Below are 22966 nucleotides of genomic sequence, written 5' to 3' on the forward strand. Positions count from 1 at the left end.
CTCTCCCCCTCAAGATGGTGGTTGGAGGAGGGCTCTTTGTAGAGTAGAGTTCATGTCTTGCATTTAAGATGATGATGGATCAAAGTGGGGAAGAATCACAAATTAAATATCTAAAACAGTTCAAAGCATGTATAAAACCATTATATAAAACTGATTCACCCTGAAACACTAATTTAACAACAATAATTTAAAAGTCATCTGGATAAGCCTGCTGGAAGAGCTTAGTTTTAACTGCTGTTTTGAATTCAAACGGTTTTTCCAGTGTCCTTGGCTTAGTTACCAGTCATCAGAATACCCTTAGCTTAGTCACCAGTAGGTTTAGGCAGGTCTGGGGACAAATCTGAAACCCTGAATAGCTTCTGGCAGTCAGTGTAGGCAATTATTTTCCTAGATGAACTAACTTGTAAATTCTTTTTTTCCTAAGGCATAAAAGAGAGGATGATTCACAAATTGTAAGCCGCTCTGATAGCCTTGGTTGAAGAGTGGGGTATAAATAAATATTATTATTATCAGTTGGTGAAAGAAGCCAGTTCTTAAATTAGAAAGAGAAAAATTCCTCTTAGGGGTTGTTCTCACTACCATTTAAACCAGATCTCGATCTGGTTTAAAGCATGATGGTCCCTAATTCGAATCCCTGAAGCGATTTGGAAAGGGGGGCATGGTTTTTACCCATTTTTACGCGTTTAACTGGCGTCAAAAAGACACTGGTAAAATGGGGTGTTTTTTGGGCTGAATCAATTTATTTGGAAATAAATCGATTCAGGCCAAGTGGGAACTAGGCGGAATCGAATCGGATTTGAATCTGTCTTGGTTCCCACTGGCAGTGGCTTTCCCAGCCATATCTCCATGCTCCATCCTCACTCCTCCCAGCCTGCCTCTCTCCTTCCACCCTGGCCTCTCCTCTGTCCCCCCCCCCCCCTATGGCCAGGAAGGACAGAGGGAGACATGGCAGGGAAGCCGTGTCTGTCATTTCCTGCACTGATTCTTGAAACTGGCTTAAACATAGTGGGAACCACGCTGTTTGCTGAACCGGTTTCCAGAATCGGTGCAGGTAGCGAGTCAAGAGGTAAGTGGGAATGAGGCCTTAAATGCCCCTCAAGGTTTTTTTTTTCCTAGGGCTTTCTTCTCTAGCTCATTGGCATATTTACCACGGTAGTGCTTCATCACTGCTGAAATTTGACTTGTACCACAATTTGTAGTAGCAGTGCATACTCTTAGGGGAAAATACACTATTCTCTGATGTTTTGCATTCTTTCAGTTTTTAAAAATAGTGGCATCAATGTAAAATATACAATTCCTATTTTCACTCATTAAGGCCATGTTTCTATGTCTCTTAAACTGTGCTGTTGTAATTTGACCACATTCTGTACTGTAATAAGCTAATAGCCCGTTTTTAGTAAGATATTTTTCAAATATTTTGTATCCCTTCCTTTTGAATTCAGGTGTCATACACCATAATTGTATCAGTTTGCTAGAAAAAGGGTTTTAGATTCCTAAAATAAGTTGCACTTCTAGGTCAGTGAGCAGAAGTAAGAATCAGAGCTCAAGTGAAGATGACAACTCTTCAGAAGATGATATGGACTGGAATGATAACAGTTTGCTTCTAGCAAGCCTATCTATACCTCAGTTAGATGGAACAGCAGACGAAAACAGTGGTAAGTAGATTTAAAGTACTGTGGGAGTTTAATTTTTCCAGGGAGCTTTCTTTCTTTCTTTCACAGTATCTCAGTTGATCTCTCTCTCTCTATATATATATATAGAGATAGAGAGAGAGAGAGAGAGAGAGAGTGTGTGTGTTTCCTGTTTGATCTATCTTTTTAAATGTTCTGGATAATAGAATGTCTTGGCATTGTCACTAAATTTATTGGAGTGGATTTATGTAGTTTAATCCAATTGATAGGCTGGTAAGAAAAGTTGCTTCTAGATCATGTTTTCTAAGGTCCAAAACACACTGCAGAAATAATCCAGTTTGAGACCACTTTAACTGCCTGGGCTCGATGCTAGGGAATTCTGGGAACTGTAGTTTATTGTGTCACCAAAGCTGTGACAAATAAGGCAAAATGTCTCACAAAACTACTGTTCACAGAGTAGCACTGAGCCAGGGCACTTAAAGCAGTCTCAGACTGGATAATTTCTGCAGTGTGTTTTGGGTCTATGATTATGGATTAAGTCATTTGGCATGGAGAAATTTTCACAGTTTGCAACAAGAATTCTTTAAAATAGAGAGTGCTCATAGAGGATAGTTTTCTTTCCGCTATACAGCTTCTCTTGCACAACAAGCTATAGTTGACTCTGCTGCTTCTCCTGTTTCACTTATGTATGATTTGGTCCATCATCCTTTTAATCTTGAGCCTGATCCTACCATTCCTGTTCCTTTATGTGCTGTGTCTTATTTATTTTAGACTGTCAAATTATCTATTTGTCAACAGCTCTGGGAGCCTTTTTGGCTACAGATTGGAGTATAAATGAAATAAATAAATAAATAAATAAATGTCAACATCTTAATAAATATCACCTGGGACAGAAAAGTTGTAAAATATTGTATCTATTCTGTTCTAGACAATCCTCTGAATAATGAAGGTTCTCGAACCCACACCTCTGTAATTGCAACAAGCAAAACTTCAGTAAAGACTTCAGTTTTCCATAAAGATGCTGCTATTCTCGAACCTTCATCTTCTGCAAAGATTACTCTTCAGTGTAAACACACAAGTGCCCTTTCTTCTCATATTTTGAACAGTGATGATCAGCCAAACATGATGGACATAAGACCTGAAGTGGCAGTTCATTCTCTTACAAAAGAAAGTACTTACAATATTAAATATCCAACATCTTTCAACAATATCCTTCATTCTGAAAATTCAGTCAAGGAAAATAATAAAAGTGAAATACTTCCAGTTTTGTGCGATGATATCTCCTCAGTAAGCAGACACTTGTCTAACAGAAAATACACTGGAATTAGGAAGGTTTCAAAGGATGTCTCTCTGCATATGAACCACCAAATTAGTGAAAATACTGTAGTTAAAAATTCTAGGTTTTCAGATTTGGGGCACTCCAAAGTAGCATCCTCTGAAACAAATAAAAACACCAGTGGCACACATATAAGTAGTGTTTTCCCAGAACCAGTAAACTGTGAATCTGTGTCTTGCTTTGAAGCTCATTCAACTATCATTCATCCTTCTGAAAATACTACTGATGGAGACAGCCTTAGTAATCTTAAAATTAGATATGAAGAATTTCAGGAACATAAAGCTGAAAAAGCAAACATGAATCAACAAGCACCACATTACATGTTCTTTCCTAGTGTTGTTCTTTCCAATTGTCTCAGCCAACCACAGAAATTAGGTCCTGTTACATATAAGCTGCAGCAAAGTAAAAAACGGTCTAGGTTGAAACTAGGTAAGAAGAAAGTGCTTCTTAGTAATCGACCGTCTACAAACATTTGTGATAATCCATCCTCAAAAGAGAGCTGCTATATACAAGGTAATGCTAGTAATAATGTTCCTGACAAAGACAGTTCATTACCGAATGATAATGAAGTCCAAGTTCCTCATGGTGCTTTTGAAAACAAAATTTCAATGGACAGTAGTAGTTGCACTGATTGCCATTTTGAAGATGGTGCTCAAGAATCTGATCAAACTTTTGGGCTGTGTGGAAGTAAGTACACACTCAGAGCTAAACGTAAGATAAATTATGAGACTGAAGACAGTGAATCCAGCTTTGGTGCACACCATTCAAAAATTAGCCTACCTCATTCTGTGGAAAATAATGAAAGTATAGATGGATCAAAAAAATGTCGAAAAAGAAGAAAACTTTCTAAGAAATTGCCACCTGTTATCATAAAATATATTATTATTAATAGGTTCAGAGGGAGGAAGAATATGCTTGTTAAACTAGGGAAAATAGATTCTAGTGAAGAACAAGTCATACTTACAGAAGAAAAAATAAATCTATATAAGAAACTTGCACCTTTAAAGGACTTTTGGCCAAAGGTTCCTGATTCACCTGCAACCAAATATCCTATTTATCCATTAACACCAAAGAAAGGTCAGAAAAGGAAGGCAAAATGCAAGTCTACAAAGAAAAAATTTGGGAAATTGCAGAATATCAGTAGTAAAAATATTAAAAGAACCCTGTATTTCAGAAGAAGACCACATGCTTTTCTTTCTCCCCCTCTGCCATCATACAGTGCAGAAGCTGAAGACTGTGACTTGAACTATAGTGATGTTATGTCTAAATTAGGATTTTTGTCAGAGAGAAGTGCAAGTCCAGTTAATGTATCCCCACCACGCTGCTGGTCTCCCACTGACCCAAATGCAGAAGAAATTGTGGCCAATCTGAAAAAAGAAACTTTGGTATTTAAAAACGCTAATATGTATAGCAGTAAGATTATTAGTCCCTACATGGGAAAAAATAATCAGTCAAAAACCCAGGTCAAGAGATGTAAAAAGCAATTTGCTACCACTACTACTAAAACTAATAAAAAGAGCAAAAGTAATCTGACTAATAAACCAGGAAGTGAAGTGAAGAAAAAGCCTAGAGCAAAGCAGAAACAAAAAATGGAAAAAGTGTCAAAAACAGTAGCAATTACAGATGAAGAAAGTGCTGTTCCTTCTGCAGCAGAATTCAAACTTGTGCCAAAGCCCTTTGATGTACCTGAGAGTGTTCACATCTTAGGAAACTCACAGCCTCCTTATACCCAGAAAGAGATCCCTTCAGTTGGCTGTTTGGCAGGCCATGTACCATCAGTACAGCTCACACTGACAGCTAATTCACAAGTAAATCCATTGATTTATTTCCATTCACTCTTGGAAAATGAAAAGCCTGCCAGACAACAAGGTTCCACCCTGGCACAAGAGGATCTTCATCCAGCTAGAACTTCGATAGCATCTGGAAGGGAAAAAGCCAAAATTAATCTCCAAAGAGCTAACAATCAAAGTGGGATATTTAGAACAAAAGAATCCTCCTTAATTCAAAATAGTGTATTTGATCAGTCTAATCATATATCTCAAATAACACTGAATGCATATGGAGCTAAGGATATAATGCCCAAAAAGGCAGAAGAGGTTCCAAATTTGCAAAGCAATTTTTTATCCTCTTTTGGAAAAATAAATGAAAACTGCATTCCTTCTGATACAATGAAGACTGATCAGATCCATCTTGGTAACTTTTTGCATTGTAAAGATAATCAGCAGCCAGTTGTATACCTGTCAGAAGCAGCAAAACACGCTGACCATATTTCTTCTTTTTTTAAAACTTCTGAGGAAGGCCATGGTTCTTTTCAGTTGCCAAAAAAATGCTTTCTAGCTTCTTTGAGAAGTCCAGTGAAAAAACTAGGATGGGAACAAAAGCAGAGGGGATTTATTTTGGATATGTCACATTTTAACCTTGAAAAAAGTATGAAACAAAATGGACTTTCAGAAACAACCTCTCAAGCCAAATCTGATGCCCATTGCAAAGGCAAGACTCTGGTACCTCCTTCAGCATTCAGTGAAGGACATTCTGGCTTAGCTGTTCTAAAAGAATTACTTCAAAAGAGACAGCAGAGAGTGCATACCAACAACATGCAGGAACAATTATCAGCTAAAACTCAGTTGAGCCGAGGTGCTTCTTATCCTCCTGATCAAAGCAAACCAGTTAAAAAATCACGTTCAGTTGCATCCCCAAGAAAACCACGTTCTCCAAGGGATAAAAAATCTAAAGAAAAGACATTCAAGCTTTTGAAAGATGCTATGAGCCAACCGAATAATAAAACTGGCCTGGCTACACCTGTCAGTAGTCCAGTTCTTTATTCAGACCCAGGTTTTGAAAGTTGTTACTCACTTGAAGACAGCTTATCACCTGATCATAATTACAATTTTGATATCAATGCCATAGGGCAGACTGGATTTTGTAGTTTATACTCTGTGAATCAGTTTGTCCCAGCAGATCAAAATTTGCCACAGAAGTTTCTGAGTGATGCAGCTCAGGACCATTTCCCAGGCCAGGTTGCAGAAAGCGAACTTTTAGGTCATAACAACAAACTGTCTAGGGAAGAAAATCATTATTCTTCAGACCCCTCAACATGGTTACGATCTGGCCCACTAAGTCCTCAACTTTTTGACAAAAGGTGCCTGGATAACAATGAAAATCATCTCCACAGTCAATGGAAAAATAATATATTTCCATCACCATCTCAACCTAGTTCACCTGTAGATATGCAACTAGCAGAAATGTGCCAAAAGGAGCAATTTCAGTTGGACAGAAATGCAGCAAAGAAGGGGATTTTTCTTAATCTTCCATCACCAAACAATGATTGGAATCAAAGCCACTTTAGAAAGGAGACCACTTCTGACCCCAGTCAATCACTTGACTCAGCTAGTTTATCTTTTTCCTCCATTCTATCTTCACCAGATGGTGAACTTATGGATGCAGCTTCTGAAGATTTAGAGTTGTATATTTCAAGAAACAATGAAGGTTTAACACCAACCCCTGATAGTTCACCAAGATCTACTAATTCCCCTTCACAGTCAAAAAATGGAAGTTCTACACCTCGTGGTGCGCGCATCCTTAAACCTCTTATGTCACCTCCAAGCCGTGAAGAAATAATGTCAACTTTATTGGATCATAATCTTGCAGAAACCATTTATCAAGAACCATTTTGCAGTAACCCTTCTGATGCCCCGGAAAAACCAAGGTAATGTGATAATACAAGAGAATTATAGGTTTTTTTATAGTCAGATTTCTGCATTTTGTGTCAATGTATTTTTCTGTAGCTCTTGAAATTTCATATATAAACCAAACAAATGTATAGCTTTAAGTATAGCATTCTCTCTTGAGCACATAAGCAAGGACCATAATGTCACAGAGTAAAAACAACTGTTATGCCTAAAAAGAAAATATTCTACTTCATTTGTCAGATTCACAAGTGCCTAGTACTGTGAACTCAACATCAGATTTTTAATGCAGGGGATTTATTAAAGCTTTACATGTTTTCTTTAGAAATATTTGTATACTAATTTTAACATTGATGGAAATAAGAATCTCAGTACTGTATATTATTAACTAAAGAAATATTTTGAGTTGCTCTCTCTCTTAAGACAGATTTATGATATGCATTAGTGTTCTGTTACAGCTATGTTTTTGTATATTGTAATATATTTATAAAATGTATAGAAGTTTTAACTCTTGCCTAAGAAATAACTAAAAGCATTATCTTCACAGAGAGATTGGAGGAAGGCTACTTACTGTAGAAACCAGACTTCCACATGATCTGCTTGAGTTTGAGGGAGACTTCTCATTGGAGGGGTTAAGGCTATGGAAGACAGCATTTTTGGCCATGGCACAAAGCCCTAGATCAGGATCTCCACTACGAAACAGCCAGTGTGCTGCAGACAAAAAACAAAAAAACAGCCGTAAAACTAGCGATGACAAAAAAATAGTAATCATGCCCTGCAAATGTGCACCAAGTTACCAACAAGTTAAATCATGGCTTCAGGCCAAAGAAGATTATGATCACTTAAGAAAAAGAACTATTATGAAATCAACAGAGATAGGAAAGCCTGGTGAGAGTTTGAATCGCATATCTTTGCCTAAAAATCATTATCACATGGCCAAATCAGATGAGGATTCTAGCAAACCTGTTGTACAGTTGGAAGATGTTCATTTTTCATCATCAAGTTCTACACCACCACAGAATATGGTAAATGATGATACAGAGATCACTGAACAGGATAAGAGTGCAGTAAAAAGAAAGAAAGAGCCACTTGTTGCTACAGCAGTACAGATGGACAGAGATGAGGAGGACTTGGTTAATTATAGTCCCCCTGAGTCACCAGTGCTTCCTCCTTGGCAACAAGTAGCATCCCCAGATTCCAAACCGCCTAGCTCAGAAGACTCAGAGGGCATGTTGTCTTCTTCAGAAGAAACTGAAATTCTACCTGAGAGAGAAAAGAAACGTATCAGAAAAAAAAGTAAGATGCCCTTCAGTGTCTCTCCACTGGTGAACAAAGAATATGATGGGAATTCTGAAAGTATTTGCCTGCATAGTACACCCATTAGGGAGATGCTATCACAAGGAAGAATACCAGAAGGACTTGGAGGTTCTTCATTGCTACCAGGTAAGTTTATTAAAAGAGTGACATTGCAGAAATTGAAAAGAAAAATGAGGCAGTGTAAGACTAAAACCAAACATGAAGGTAGTATTAGATATGTAGGTGTATGTATCTTCAAGTTGCCCTCAACTTATGGTGGTGTCATTAATTTCACAGGGTTTTCTTAGGCAAGAGGTATTTTTGCCAATTATTTCCTCTGAAATATATCCTACAGCACCTAGTGTTCTTTGGCCATCTTTCAACCAAGCAGTAACCAAAGCTGACCCTGCTTAGCTTCCAACATCAGGCAGGATCTGGTGCCTTTAGAGTATTTAAGCAGACAGTACTAATCAGAATGTGTTAAAATGCTATAAAATGTATAATTTGCAATTAGCATCAGGATTAGAATACCTGTTATGAAGAACAGCTTCCACATGAAGAATAATCTAAGACCAGTAAATAACAATGTGGACCATTCCATCTGTTGGTGATGAGTCTACCATTAGTTTTTTAACAATTGTACTCTGACCATTAAGCGCATAAGAAGCTTTTACCAAGTCCGATCCATTAATCTATCTATTCTTGCACTGTTGTCTCACTGACTTGTAGAAGCTTTTCATGGTGAGAAGTTTTTCCCAGCCCTACCTGGGGATGCTAGGGATTCAACCTGGAACTTTTCTTTTGCAATGCATAGTCAATGCTTCTTATTCTTTTTTCTGGTTCAGAAGCACTTTGTTGTTTTTGTTCAATTAGTTCTCTGTTGTAAGAATGCACTACTGTGATTCCATTTGATGTATTTTCTCATTACATTCCTCTTTCCCTTTTTTCCCACAGGACCAAGCATCCAGAAATTGAATTGCAGGAGAGGAAATAATGTAGATGCTCTTCGAAAAGTACTTTTAACAACTCAAGTTAAGGTAAAATGCAGCAGTAATAGATATAGATTCTATTTTAGTTATTTTTCCTGGGATTTTTCTTCTCTTAGGTTCATTTTGCTAACTTGTTTTAGAGAGAGAGGAAGAGAGCAAAAGCCAATGTGGTGCAGTGGTTTCTGTGTTAGACTAGGACTCGGGGAGACCAGCATTCAAGTCCTCACTCAGCCATAGAATCCCACTGAGTGACCTTGGACATGTCAGACATGCTCAAAGTTAAAGGAAAGCAATATCAAATTTCTTCTGAATAACTCTTGCCAAGAAAACCTGATAATAGGATCACCCTAAATTGGAGTAGATTTGAAAACCCTCAACAACAACAACTCACATGCATTCATACAATTCATTTATGCATATATTCCTTTAATAAACTCTCAAATATTTCGTATAAGTAGAACTCTTAAGTATAAAAGACAACACTGACAATATTAGTGTTGTTCAGTTGTTATGTGATTTTTCTAAGAAACAAAACAAATCAAAATGAAGTTCACAGCATGATTCTCTAATCAAATTCCGTAACTAAAAACAAATCCTATTTCAAATTCTATCTTCATTTGTAAATTCTAAAGTGATAAAAAAGAACACATGCTTCTTTAATAGCTGTATTCATTTCTCTCTCCTGTTCAAATTTTAAACATGTCAACATATTCATTTGCAATCTGCCCTATTTTACAGTGATATACACTGTGTATAACAACTATTTAGCCATAATTTAACAGTGGACATTTTATAGTTTTCTTTCCATTGTTCAGTTGTCAAAGTGTTTACAGTAAAAACTAAATTAAGTACCATTACTTGATATATTTTTTATGGCACGTAAATATCTCATAAATTCAGCAAGAAAATTGAGGTTCCAAACATTTATCATGGAGCTATATCCTCACTAACAACTTTTATTTTTTCAAAAATTCTCTCACTTTACTACATGTCCACCATATGGAACCAAAGGACCCAAACTTATTTCTACAGCTCAAGTGTGTTGCATTTGATCCTGAAAACATTTCCTTCAGTTGGATTGGAATACAGTGCCAGCTGCAAATTATTTTCAGTTTATTTTCCCTTGATTTAACATCTGTGGGCATTTTGCTAATAATCCTGAAGTATTTTATTCCATTGGGGGAAAAAGTAGTTTAGATTAGCCTAGAAATGCAGAACTTGCCAAAAATCTTGTGAAAGTCTATACACAAATGGTATTTTTGCACATGGGGAAGCTTTAGTGAGGAATTCTTTTTCAAACATAGATGTGACTAGATGTTATAACTGCAAAGGAAGACAAGGCCTTGAAAAATGTAGGATATTACAAAATAAAAGGCAGTTCTGACATGTGAATTCTGCAAGAGATCACAGAATGGAATAACGTTTCATGGAGACAGGAGGATAGGAGGCATTTGTTGTGCAATTCCATGTGGCTGTGATATTTGTTTATTTATTTATTTATTTATTTATATACCGCTATTCCAAAGATGATAGCGGTGAACAGCAAGTAAGCTAATTAGCAAGTAAGCTAATTTGCCCCCAACAGTCTGGGTACTCATTTCAGCGACCTCGGAAGGATGCAAGCCTGAGTCGAGCTTGGGCCCTTTTGCTGGTCTTGAACTCGCAACCTTGTGGTTTTGAGTGAATGGCTGCAGTACAGGCATTTAACCGCTGCGCCACCAGGGCTCCATATGCATCGAAATACTGGAGTCATAAGGGTATTATTAGTTGTACCGTATTTTTCAACTGTTCATCACCCACTGAAAAGTAAAGCAACAGTTTGGTGTGAAAGACCTGTCAGGTTTGCTTCGACGTTGTAGTTAGTTAAATTAGACCAAACTCAGGATGATGTGGGCCTTCACAACCATTTTTGTCCTTCCATCCCTGGGCACCCAAATACTGAAAACATATTTTAAGGGTGGAAACTGAAAAGGGTGTTCCCCCTAAACATTCCCTCTGGGAAAGGTCCAGTGTTTGTTCCCGTATATGACAGATGCACATCAGTTCCAGTTGTCATTTACAGGTAACTGGACATTTTAAAGGTGTTCGAAGGAGATTGGGTGTTCTGAGGTGGAGGGCAAGTTAAATCAATACATTTGCAGGTGTTGTGGTGCATTTGAGACCATTTTGGAATAAAATAAATCACCTGAAAGCAGCTGGGGAGAATTGAAACGTAGGAGTGAGTGGACTTTGAGGATTTCCTTAGGGGTTGCAAAAGTGATGACTGCGAGCTTCACTTTCTTCACCCTTGCATTAGAAGTCAAATATTTTTCTTATTGAGAAAGAATATGAGTTAGTTGAACTATGACACATAGTTTTTTCTGTAGTTAGATAATATTTCAATCTGTAAAAAAAAATCCTTTTATATACTTTCTTTGACAGAATCAATTCACTGCTATAACTACCCCAAAGAAAGAGACCTCCCAGATTGAAGGACCATCCTTAAACAATTCGTATGGTTTTAAAATCAGTATGCAAAATCTCCAGGAAGCAAAGACTTTACATGAGGTAACTTAATCTGTCACTGAAGATATTTTACCTGCTTTTACATTTTATCTTTCTTATGTCAGACTATAAGCTTTATCAGGAAAAGTTTTTCTGTAGTGGTTCTTAATTTAGGTTCTTAATTTCTGATTTAAATGCATACTAGATTAAATGGCTTTACTGTGTATCTTTGCTTATCCACTGGATTTATTTAATGTTTTATATTTATTTTTATACTGCTCATCATACAAATATTGTCTCCTAAGGCAGCTCACATCAATTCAAAAATGAAACAAAGATCCTTCCTCAGGCTTGCCACTCTTTAACTGTGGCTTAAGGATCAGGAACAAGACAGGGATCCCATTCTCTGGATGACTGCCAGAGCAATCCATACTCATGGCTTTTCCCCTTATGTCATCTGATCAAAGCAGGAGTCCAAAGTTCTTTTTCAGTTGACATTAACTCTGTTCTTCCTCTGTATTGTAAGGGGTAGCTATTGATGCTAAAAAGCACAGCCACCCATAAATATGTGCTTGGGTATATTCCATGAGTGTTCACATGACTTGCTCAGGCAGTCATCCAGAGAATGAGAGGTTGGTACTCACCGTGAATGATCCTTCTTGGGTGACTGCATGGTCAACCCATCCCCACCTGGTATATTGAATAGCGCAGGCAAACAAAGGAAAACTAACCTCTTCTACAGCTCTAACCTACTTTGACTAATTTAGTTAAGAAATCATACATAGCAAATGTTTATAATTAAACTGATCAGAGGGAGAATGGAGTTAACATCTTCAACAGAAAAAGAACTTTAGACTCCTCCCTTGATCAGCTAACATGAGGGGGAAACCCATGAGTGTGGATTGCTCATTCAGTCACCCAAAAATGATAATTTATGGCAAGTACCAGTCTCTAATTTCTCCTTCTCTTCCCATTGGCCATGAAACCTAATGCTTACTAATCCACTAGTAATAGGGATTTTTCCAAAAGGTATATTTAGAAACAAATCTAGGCTCAGTTTAACCCTGGTTGGTTTCTGTTATCCTAATACCAAATAAAGAAGGGGGATATACTTGTAAAAATAATGAAGAAGATCCAAGCAATTGGATAGCTTACATTTAATCCTTAGACATTTAATTATACATCATAATTATTATTTCTCTGCTTTGTGCTCCACAAGTTTCCCATCAGGATTTTGATAATAGTTAGGTTCAGAATAATTCTGTAATCACCAATATATCTCCTGCCCTGGTACTGCAGTGGTGTACTGCCTGTACTACAGCCATTCACAAACCATAAGGTTGTGAGTTCAATACCAGTCAGGGGCTCAGAGTCAACTCAGCCTGGCATCCTTCCAAGGTCTCTAAAATGAGTACGCAGCTTGTTGGGGGCAATTAGCTTAAACTTTGTAAACTGCTTAGGAAGTGCTTAAGATAACTGATATAGAAATGTACTTGCTATTGCTATTGCTATTCTTTTTTTCTTTTCCCCCTCTTTCCCCCAGGAGCCCTGGTGGCGCAGCGGTTAAATGCCTGTACTGCAGCCACTCACTCACAAACCATAAGGTTGCGAGTTCAATACCAGCAAAAGGGCTCAAGCTCGACTCAGGCTTTGCATCCTTCCGAGGTCGCGAAAACGAGTACCCAGATTGTTAGGGGCAATTAGCTTACACTTTGTAAACCACTTAGGGAATGCTTATGTGCACTAATAAGCGGTATAGAAATGTATTTGCTCTTGCTATTTTTATTTATTTATTTATTTTTGCAATCTCTTTCTCATTGAAAACTTAGTTTACTGTTGTGCATGAACAACTCAGCACTGTAGCATTGTCATGTCTTCTGAGGTTGTGTGAATGTGCTTGCTCATTGAGAACCGAAATCTCATCACTATCTCGTTGCAGTTGGACTTCTGTGATAACTGTTCAGAGCTCAGTTATCAAATGCCCAGGGATAAATATACAATGTAGTTGTACTGGGTGATGTTGGGCAAGTCACATACTCTCAGCCTCAGAGGATGGCAGTGGTAACCCCCCTGTGAAGAAACATGCTAAGAAAACCCTGTGATATTAGGGTAACCATGTTGTGGCTCGTGTGCTGCGCCCATAACCTTTGTTGGGACCTATGGAAATGACGCGCAGTGTCCACCACAACCACCTGCAGAGTTCATCCACGTCGACAGGACACCAAGTAGAAGGAATCTGTGAAGATGTCTTCAACTAATAATGACTCTTACAAGTCTTCACTCTAAACGAGGGCTTTAATCTTCCTTTGCAGTACTGTATTTACAACATAGATCTATACAGTGTATTGGACATCCGTCTCTAATACACACTATTTACACCAACCAACAATAACACAAGTAACAGACACAGCCTACTCATAGGCACCAACTGTCTCTCTCTCTCCACAGTGACAGTTGAGAACTGACAGTTGACAGTTGCATCAACATTCTGATGATGCACTGTTTGAATGCTGACACATTAGCTGCCACTGGAACTGTAAATTATCTGCACAACAGCTCCCCCTAGTGGCCACACCAATGTCATTTCCTGACAAACCATAAGTCAGAAGTGACTTGAAGGCACACAACAACCACCACTACCTGTACACACAAAGTCACACCATTTTCAACAAGAGGTACTCCCACAACATTTTCATCATTCATTTACTTGTTCTTCCCCAGACTCTAATTAAGATGACCTCTGAACAGATTTTGAGCTTTTAACAAACTTAGAAGTTAGCATGGTGTAATACATGTCACCTTTTGTATTAATAACATGTTGGCAGTTTGCAAAATAACTTTAGCTTGCTGTTTTGCTAAAATAGCTTTAGTTTGCTGTTTTCAGGAATACTGTATTTCCTTGCTTTTCAGGCAGCTGCGTTTTGTTAACTTTTAGACAGGCCAATACCTAAAATTCTCTGTACAGTGTACAGGTGGATTTAAGCATGTAACATCAAAAATAGTAATCAGTTAAAAAAACCATAATAAAGCTAGTAATAAGAGATAAAACAACGCAATTCATAGAACATAAACTAGTAAAAAATGAGGTTCTGAAAAGGCCATATGTGATCTATCTAGAGACAGGAGGTCACCACTGTTGAAAAAACATCTCTCTGATTATCTGTCTTGCCTCAATCACCTAGGTACAGTAATAATCTTAGGATGTGTCTGGGTAGATCTGCTAGTTTCCAGTGTATAGTGTATTGGATATTTAGTGGAAGGGTATAATTTAGAGTGTATTTTCTTGTCCACATCACTTGATATCATAGTTCAGTTTCTAGATTATTTTCTCCAGAAAACAGGAGAAGCTGCTGATTAATCCAAAAGATTGCTGATGGTAAAAAGGCCACCCTACTGAAGTAATCCTTCAAATGATCTGTAGTCGCTCACTTATTCTGTGCCTCAGAACTATTAATATACAACTCATTCCACCTTAAAATATGCCATATATAATTTTTCCATGCATTTAGTGATATGTTTGCTCATCTAACTTAATGGCCAGTATCCGGCACGCTTCTTGTGCCTGCAGACATAGCTTCTGGAAGCACAAGCTGAAGAATGGCAGTTTTCCCTCCTCCTTTCAACCTGCCACATGGTCTAAAAATCCTAAAAACCTGATCTGATGGTGGGGACTGTCTTGAGCAGGTTTTTGTTACTGCGGATCATGCTAAGGAGAGACCAAAAATTCCAGTGCTACCACAGTTATTACATTGGATTTAGGTCATTTAATGCAATATAGCCACCTACCTTTAAATTCCAGGTTAAAACCTGAATCTGCTTGGAGTTGATACTACGTAGATGTTAGTTTTACTTGGGTGATGTGGTCACTTAGTGGTTAAGACACCAATTCTGACAATTAGAAGATCAGAAGGTTGGCAGTTTGAGCCCTGAGTGCTGCATGATGGGGTGAGCTCCTGTCACTAGTCCCAGCTTCTGCCAGCCTAGCAGTTTGAAAGCATGCAAATGCAAGTAGATACCTTTGGTGGGAAGCTAACAGCGTTTGTTGCAGTCATGCTGGAAACATGACCACCAGACCAGCCTTCGGACAATGCTGGCTCTTCGGCTTAGTAACAGAGATGAGCACCACCCCCTACAGTTGGTTAAGACTGTCTAGTCTTCATGTCAATGGATTGCCTTTGCATTTACCTTAGTTTTACTTAGATACATTTATTGCACCCTGAGTTATGGAGAAATAAATAACACTGTAGAATACCATATACAGTGGTGCCTCGGGTTACGAAATTAATTTGTTCCGCCATTCCTTTCGTAACCCGAAAATTTCGTAACCCGAAACACTTTTCCGTTAGCACTGGAAAGCCTATAGCTGCACTTTGCAGCATTTGAATTTCGCGCCAAAATGAATTTCGTAACCCGAAAAATATTTCGTAACCCGAAACAGTTTTTGCCAATCCAACTTTTTCGTATCCCGGAAATTTCGTAACCCGATCATTTCGTATCCCGAGGTACCACTGTAACTTACAGTCCCTTACTCTGTGTGCTTGGCAGTTCGAAATCTAGACAAATACAAATATGTTGAACGCTTCAGTAAGTATAGATATACTTATAACTGTTGGAGAGGTTTCCATAAATTGTAACTGTTGTTTATTATAAGATTGATTGTGTGCTACTAATTGAAGTGAGTTATTAAACTATTTGATTTTAGCATTCTGTAAAAATTGTCATAGATAGGAGAGGAAGGGAACTAGGAGGATGGGCAGAGAACAAGTCTTGCAACATATTAATAAAGCTTAATCATCTGATGAAATCCACTGCAAGCAGTTTCATGACTTTACAAATGCATAAATCTCTAGTAGATAGGTAAGCAGCTTAACTTCAGATCACCTGTACCTCTTATCCTAGTTATGATTATACAATCCAAGTTAAAAGCACATTTCACTTCTGCAAAGGAGCATAAGGTTATTTTTATTAACCTAACTGTAAAATGATGGGTTGTCTGCTCTACTTCCGCTGGCTGACAAAACTCTCCTTATTTAGACAGTCTTCTGATCCTAGTTGCTGTATAAGAGTTTTTAATGGGATGCTATACACATTAACTTCATTTGTTGTGTTTTAAATGCTTTTAGATTTTTTTTAATTTAGTGCTGTTTGTCATGTGATAGCTTAACTGGCTTTTAATTGTATTTTAATATTATAATCATTTTTAACCTGTGTTACAAGCTGTTTTGGGCCTCAAATTGGAAACAAAGGCAGGAATTTAAATGAATTATGAATGAATGATACTTGACTGTTGTCTATATTGGTTTAATGACATTTTTTAAAGAAGATAATACTGCATACTTTTCTGTGTAGGTTCAACATCTTACTCTCCTCAGTCTAGAGTTACATGCTCGAACAAGAAGGGATTTGGAAGCAGACCCTGAATTTGATCCTATCTGTGCTTTATTCTACTGCATCTCCTCAGATACATCATTGCCAAATACTGACAAAATGGAAATCACTGGTGCTATAGTGATTGATAAAGACAGAACAAGAGCAATCTCAAGCCAAGGTTCTTATTTTACTACCATTTTCTTCAGCAGTTCTTCAACATTTTGATTTTATTGTTTTCTGATAAATAATGAACTATATGATAGAATGTGATTTTTAAGGATTTTTGCTAGAGTTTAAATTCATGTCATCTCACTGTAGAATTATGGGAAGCATAGTAGTGGTTTCCAACTTATATCTTCATATGAACATTTGCAAGGGCTATAATATTTAAGCATCAACTCAATAAATGTTGAATTAGTGTTTAATGCTTTGTGACATGCTCCTGCAGATGTCCTGAAGATACAATGAGGAAAACTTTCTCAGATGGCAGTCCTCAAAACCCTTGTGCTAGACCAGTCCCTTTTTACCCTTGTGGGGCTGTTCAATAACTACCACTTTGTAATTGTGTCAAAACTGGTTTAAGTAGAAGTAGAAAGTTAATTGTGTTGAATGTTGCATAAGGGTTGTTGTGTGGTTTTCTCTGATCTTTGTAGGGTCTAAACAGGGCCCTTATTGTATTGTACCTTTTTGGCTTTGTTTAGACCAGTGATACTCAACCTGTGGCTCTAGAGCCGGATGCTCTTGAAGCCCTACAGGCGGCTCTCGCAGTGTAGGCATCTGATCGGCGCTCCACTCTATCAGGCAGCGCGGGGAGCACTGACCAAAGGACCGGCAGTGTGGGAGTCACTGAAGTACCTCCTCCCATAGGAGGAAAGCGAAGGAGCTGCTGGGATCCCCCCCACAGGTAAGAATAGAAATCGCCGCAAACCCAGCAGCCAAGGGGGGAAAAGAGTGGGGAAACTTTCCTCTTTTTCCCAGCAGCCAATAGGAAATGAAGGTCACAGTGGTGGGGAAAGGATGATGTGTCATGTAGTGTTTCAATATGTGATGTTTTCTGGTGACACAGCATCATTACAAATGACTGTAACATCATGGTGTGAGTGTTGAGGTTTGGTACTTGATGTTATGCTCTGCAACAACTGTTAATGGTGAAGTGGCTCTCCAGCTGTTAAAGGTTGAGTACCACTGGTTTAGGCTAGTAAAAAAACTACAATTTTAGATTTGAACTTGACAGTAAAATATTAAAGTCTGTGAGATGTTTTATAATTAAACAACTTTGTGTTACTTATCTCAATAGTCTGAAAAGATTAAGAAATACAGTATTGTGACAACACTTACATCTTTCATCCACTGTTATTACTAGATACGAAGAGAAATAATATTATCCCTTCTTTTAATACATATTGTTAACATTTTCTTTAAAACTTTTAAAACAGCAGTTTGGACTTTATGGGGGCTGCCTTGATAAATTCTGAAAAGTATGTCTGACTAGACTGTAAATTCACATAAGATTAAAAACATTTGTTTAAAAAAATGAAAGCTGTAGTAACATTTAATGTTGCAGAGTTCATTTTTTCGTATTGAGTATCGAATCTATTCCTTTATTTGAGATAGTACTGAATAACAAGGTCTACTCTAGTTTGTAGTTAATGTTAAATCCTATCATGTTTATCGTTAAGTTCTAAGTTCACATTGGCTGCTTATTACAGACGTCATGATCAACTAAAGAGAAATTCTAATGGATGGGGAAGATTTTGTATTGTATTGACATGACTTTACCTCAATAAATTTTAAAGATATAGCCGTGTTAGTCTGTAGAAAAATATGTAGAGAGATCTTGTAGCACCTTTGAGACTAACTGAAAGAAAGAAGTTGGCAGCATGCGCTTTGGTAGACTTAAGTCTACTTTCTCAGATGCATTTGTTCCAAATACATTTGACTTAAGTCTATGAAAGCTCATGCTACTAGCTTCTTTCTTTCAGTTAGTCTCAAAGGTGGTGCAAGATCCTTCTACATACATAAGAAATTTTGTTCTGTTTCATTTTGTGCAGCTTACAAATCATTTACTTGAAACTGATAAATTGGATAGGGTTTATGCCAATAATTGTTTAATAATTGTTTAACTAATATTTTAAAAGAATTTAAATAGTGGATACAGTTCTACTTGCTTCATATGTAGGCACTAGAATACAAAACAATTCTCTCAAAGGGAGTAGGGTTAGTTCCCCTACCCACCATGCCAGCTCAGTTATTGGTCTTTCCTTTCCCTCTTTATCCATCATAGCTAAAACATTTTCAGATAAAGTCATGCCTTATATTGAATCATGGAATGACTGTCTCCTGCCCAAGATGCTATTTACAGATCTTGTCCTGTTTATGCCAAATGTAATACACACCAGGAGCTTGGTCAGGAGACAGCTCTTCAGTATGTTAGTGCAAAACAAAACAGGGTACTGATTTAAGTGAATGAACAGACTATGGGGAAATTTAGATGGACAGCAGCCATGGCTAGGCACCAAGGCATCATGCTTTAGAAAGGCCTGTACTAACTTATGCTCTTTACATGGGGCCATCAGGATTTGTATTCTGTTTATAATGATTCAGTGTATGTAGCACTGCTCTGATAAGGTCCTTTAAAGATTATTGGTCTTACTGTGCCTTTAAAAAGCTTCCTTTATTCCATCAATGAAACAGGTTAGAAGAAACTGAGGACTGCTGAAAAAATATTTTGACAAAAAAAAAAAAAAAGAAAATTGACTTAGGAACCACATTTTCAAATCAGGTTGTTCAGTATCATTAATATGTAGCAAAATCTTTTGTTTCCCCATGACAGAGAACTAATGCTTGCCAGATTTACACTTGTGAAATTTCATAAATGGTTCTAAACCATTTGCATTCAAATATACTTAGGATGTACTAGAATTCTACAAAGTACAAAAGCCATATCTATTGTTCAAATATTAAATTTCCATACATTATTTTATTTTCTATGAGCAGCAGAAATAGAGAGAGGGACTTTTTGTTATTCTAAAATAAGGTTAAATTTTCTAGGAATAAATAAAATTTTAATTTGCTTTTTCAGGTAACAGAGAACATGCCCCTTTACTTACAAGATCTGGTATATCTGGATTGGAAGTCAAATATACTACTGATGAAAGAGCACTTTTCCAGGAAGTAGTGAACATTGTAAAAAGGTAGAGTATCTATATTCTATTTTTTCCTCAGCCTCTGAATTTCTAATTCACCTTCTTCAGCTTCTGTTATGCCCACTTTTTTTCTCAGGTTTGAACAGCTTAAATTCTTGGAAAATCTGTGTTCCCTAGTCACAAGAGATATATTTCTGATTCAAGACTACTCAGTACATATCTCCTGGCCTCTCATATCAAAGCTATTGAAATTGTAATATCCCCAAAGTACTTACAAATCTTAAACCTCAGAGGATCTCCTATACTTAAATCATCTTACCATATAAAAAATGGAAAAACTATTATAAATACAAAGGCTTTTTTCCTAAAAAAAAAATAAAAATAAAACTTTGCTGCAACACTCCTTCTTAGTGATAACAAATGAACAGTCATAAATAGGCATGAAAAACTAGCTTCTGGACATATATCTTCTCCTAATGGGAAACTGCTTCTTTCCCAGATGGAAAATTGGCTGGTCTGCCCTTTCCAAGTGTCTGGTCTGTGTTCATAGCACCATTTGATCATGTACCTCTATTAAAGAGATCATGAGTATGCGTTTGCAGGAGTTGAGCAGAGCAGTGGAGGACAGGGGGTCTTGGAGATTTCTCATCAGCAGGGTTGCCATGGGTCAAGATCGACTCAAGGGCAGTTAACAACAACAAAGGTACCTACAACTTGCCTGTTAAAGATACTACTTGATTCCTTCTCTCTTCTCCTTTTCCATATTAGGGTTGATGTTGAAACTGTATCTTGCCCATTTGAGCAAACAGAAACACATTTTTTAAGACTGGCTAATGAAGACATGACTAATAAAGCCCTGAAACAAATGAGCCAAAAGGTGCAGCTTCCAACTACTTAATGGGCGTGGTGTGCTGATGGTGCATGCACCTGATGCATCCATAAGCTGCTCTGAGGCTGCCTAAGGTGGCTTGAAGCTGGTCTAAAAAGGAGTGGTAAAAAACCACTCATTGCTGGCAGCCCGTTCAGGACAGTTGCAGCAGCAGGCTTCAGGACTGACACAGCCAGGCACCATGGCCCTGGGCTGATTGGGGGCTAATTTTGGCTGGAGTGACCAGAGTCTGCTCCAAGCTGCTCATCTGCTTCGCCCCAAAGAGAGTTGTAAGCTCTGTTGCAGGAATTACTAGACATACTTTGCATATACAGTACCGTACTTTGTGGCCATCATGCTACATAAGCTATGTAACCACCTTAGTTGTTTGTCCACTTGTCAATTTATGGCAGCCCCATGAATTTCATAAGGTTTTCTTAGAAAACAAAGGCTCTGAAGTGTTTTTGCCAGTTCCTTCCTCTGAAATACAGCCTACAGCACCTGGTACTTGTTGGTGTTCTCCCGTCCAAGTACAGTGGTACCCTGGGATACGAAATCACCGCGTTACGAAATTTCCGGGATACGAAAAAAATAAATAGGAAAAAACTGTTTCGGGTTACATTTATTTTTTTCGGCTTACGAAAAAATTTTTGGTGCTTTTCGGCGCTTTTTCACACGAAATCGCGGCTTTTAGCGCTAGCAGCTATGGCTTTTTCGGCTAGCGAAATCTTTCGGGTTACGAACGGCGCCGCGGAACGAATTACATTCGTAACCCGGGGTACCACTGTACTAATCAAGGCTAATCTTGCCTAGCTTCCAAGTTCAGGTGGGATATGGTGCCTATGTGATAAATTAAAATAAATAAATAGATTCAGTATCTTGATCAAACAACCAAATATTCATTTAATTTAAATTTAATTTGTCATCTTGTCTCATCAGAATTGTGAATTTAATAATTAAAATTGTATCGTTATGCTTTATAGCTGATGTCTTAATATCAATCTGTATTGCATCTGAATCATTGAGTTTATATCCACAAAAGCTCATGCTAAAATAAAAAACAGTTAGCCTTAAAGCTGCTGTCACATACCTTTTTTCGCCCCCTCCCTTCCTCCTTTGCGACTTCTTTGAAAACCGATTATTCTCTCTGTCTTTCTGCTCCAGTTGCCTATCTGACAAGCTCACTGGCCTAAAATTTGTCTGTGAAAAAATGAATATCTGTCCCTTTAAGGTCCTTGGAGGATGGACTAATGTGGCCCAATCCACCTGCTACCAGTTATCCACCATTGATCTATGCACATAAGAATTCAAGATGGTAACATCCATTATAAAAAAAAATGTAGACTTTATAGGAGTTAGACTTTTAATCCTGTTTAGAGAGGACATGTGACCTTCAGATTTTGTCAGGTTCTAGTTCCCATTAGTTCTATTATTATTATTATTCATTTATATAGTGCTGTAGATTAGCACAGCGCTGTACATAAAAACAATAAATATAAAAGAGTAAACTTGCCTATGGCATACAATCTAAGAACTACAATCTAGTTCTAGTTCTAGCTCTATCCAGCATGTGCATTAGTCGGAGATGACTGGAATTTTAATCCAACTCTGCCACCGTCATTACAGTCCAGGAGGAGGCAGGGGGAATACCAGCCATTCAGACCTAAGGGCTGACATTTTGAAAGGGCTTTGAAAGGATCATGGCTGCCTTGCCTGAAGGCCTCTTGCTAAGCAAACAAATCACCTCTCCCTACCCAGACATATCCTATTCTGAACATTAGGAGGAACTTCCTGACAGTAAGGGCTGTTCGACAATGGAATGCACTCCCTCGGAGGGTGATAGAGTCTCCTTCCTTGGAGGTCTTTAAACAGAGGCTGGATGGCCATCTGTCAGGGATGCTTTGATTTGGATTTCCTGCATGGCAGGGGGTTGGACTGGATGGCCCTAGTGGTCTCTTCCAACTCTATGATTCTATGATTCTATTCCACCATTCCTGTCAAGGTTTTAGGGTTTTCTTACTTGAGGACAAATAAGCCAGCTCTTCTGGCTTTCACAGGTGCATATAAAATGTGGCTTCATTCTCGCTGTCATAGTAAACTATGTCTAGATTTGTTTTTCAATATATAGAAAATATTTTATGTGAAAATGCATTCAATCAT

The 22966-nt window shown here is 37.8% G+C and overlaps 1 protein-coding gene across 1 annotated transcript in view; it reads left to right on the top strand.

Annotated features, from left to right (window-relative positions):
- Positions 1 to 22966, top strand: part of REV3L (REV3 like, DNA directed polymerase zeta catalytic subunit) — a 106825-nt gene that overhangs the window by 47430 nt on the left and 36429 nt on the right. The window contains exons 12-18 of the mRNA XM_042448070.1: positions 1516 to 1655; positions 2560 to 6673; positions 7201 to 8096; positions 8904 to 8986; positions 11360 to 11485; positions 16772 to 16970; positions 19875 to 19986. Coding sequence (XP_042304004.1) covers positions 1516 to 1655; positions 2560 to 6673; positions 7201 to 8096; positions 8904 to 8986; positions 11360 to 11485; positions 16772 to 16970; positions 19875 to 19986 — 5670 coding nt within the window. The remainder of the gene's footprint in view (positions 1 to 1515; positions 1656 to 2559; positions 6674 to 7200; positions 8097 to 8903; positions 8987 to 11359; positions 11486 to 16771; positions 16971 to 19874; positions 19987 to 22966) is intronic.

The sequence above is a fragment of the Sceloporus undulatus genome, chromosome 1 (genome assembly GCF_019175285.1).
Source record: "Sceloporus undulatus isolate JIND9_A2432 ecotype Alabama chromosome 1, SceUnd_v1.1, whole genome shotgun sequence".
Classification (NCBI taxonomy): Eukaryota; Metazoa; Chordata; class Lepidosauria; order Squamata; family Phrynosomatidae; genus Sceloporus; species Sceloporus undulatus.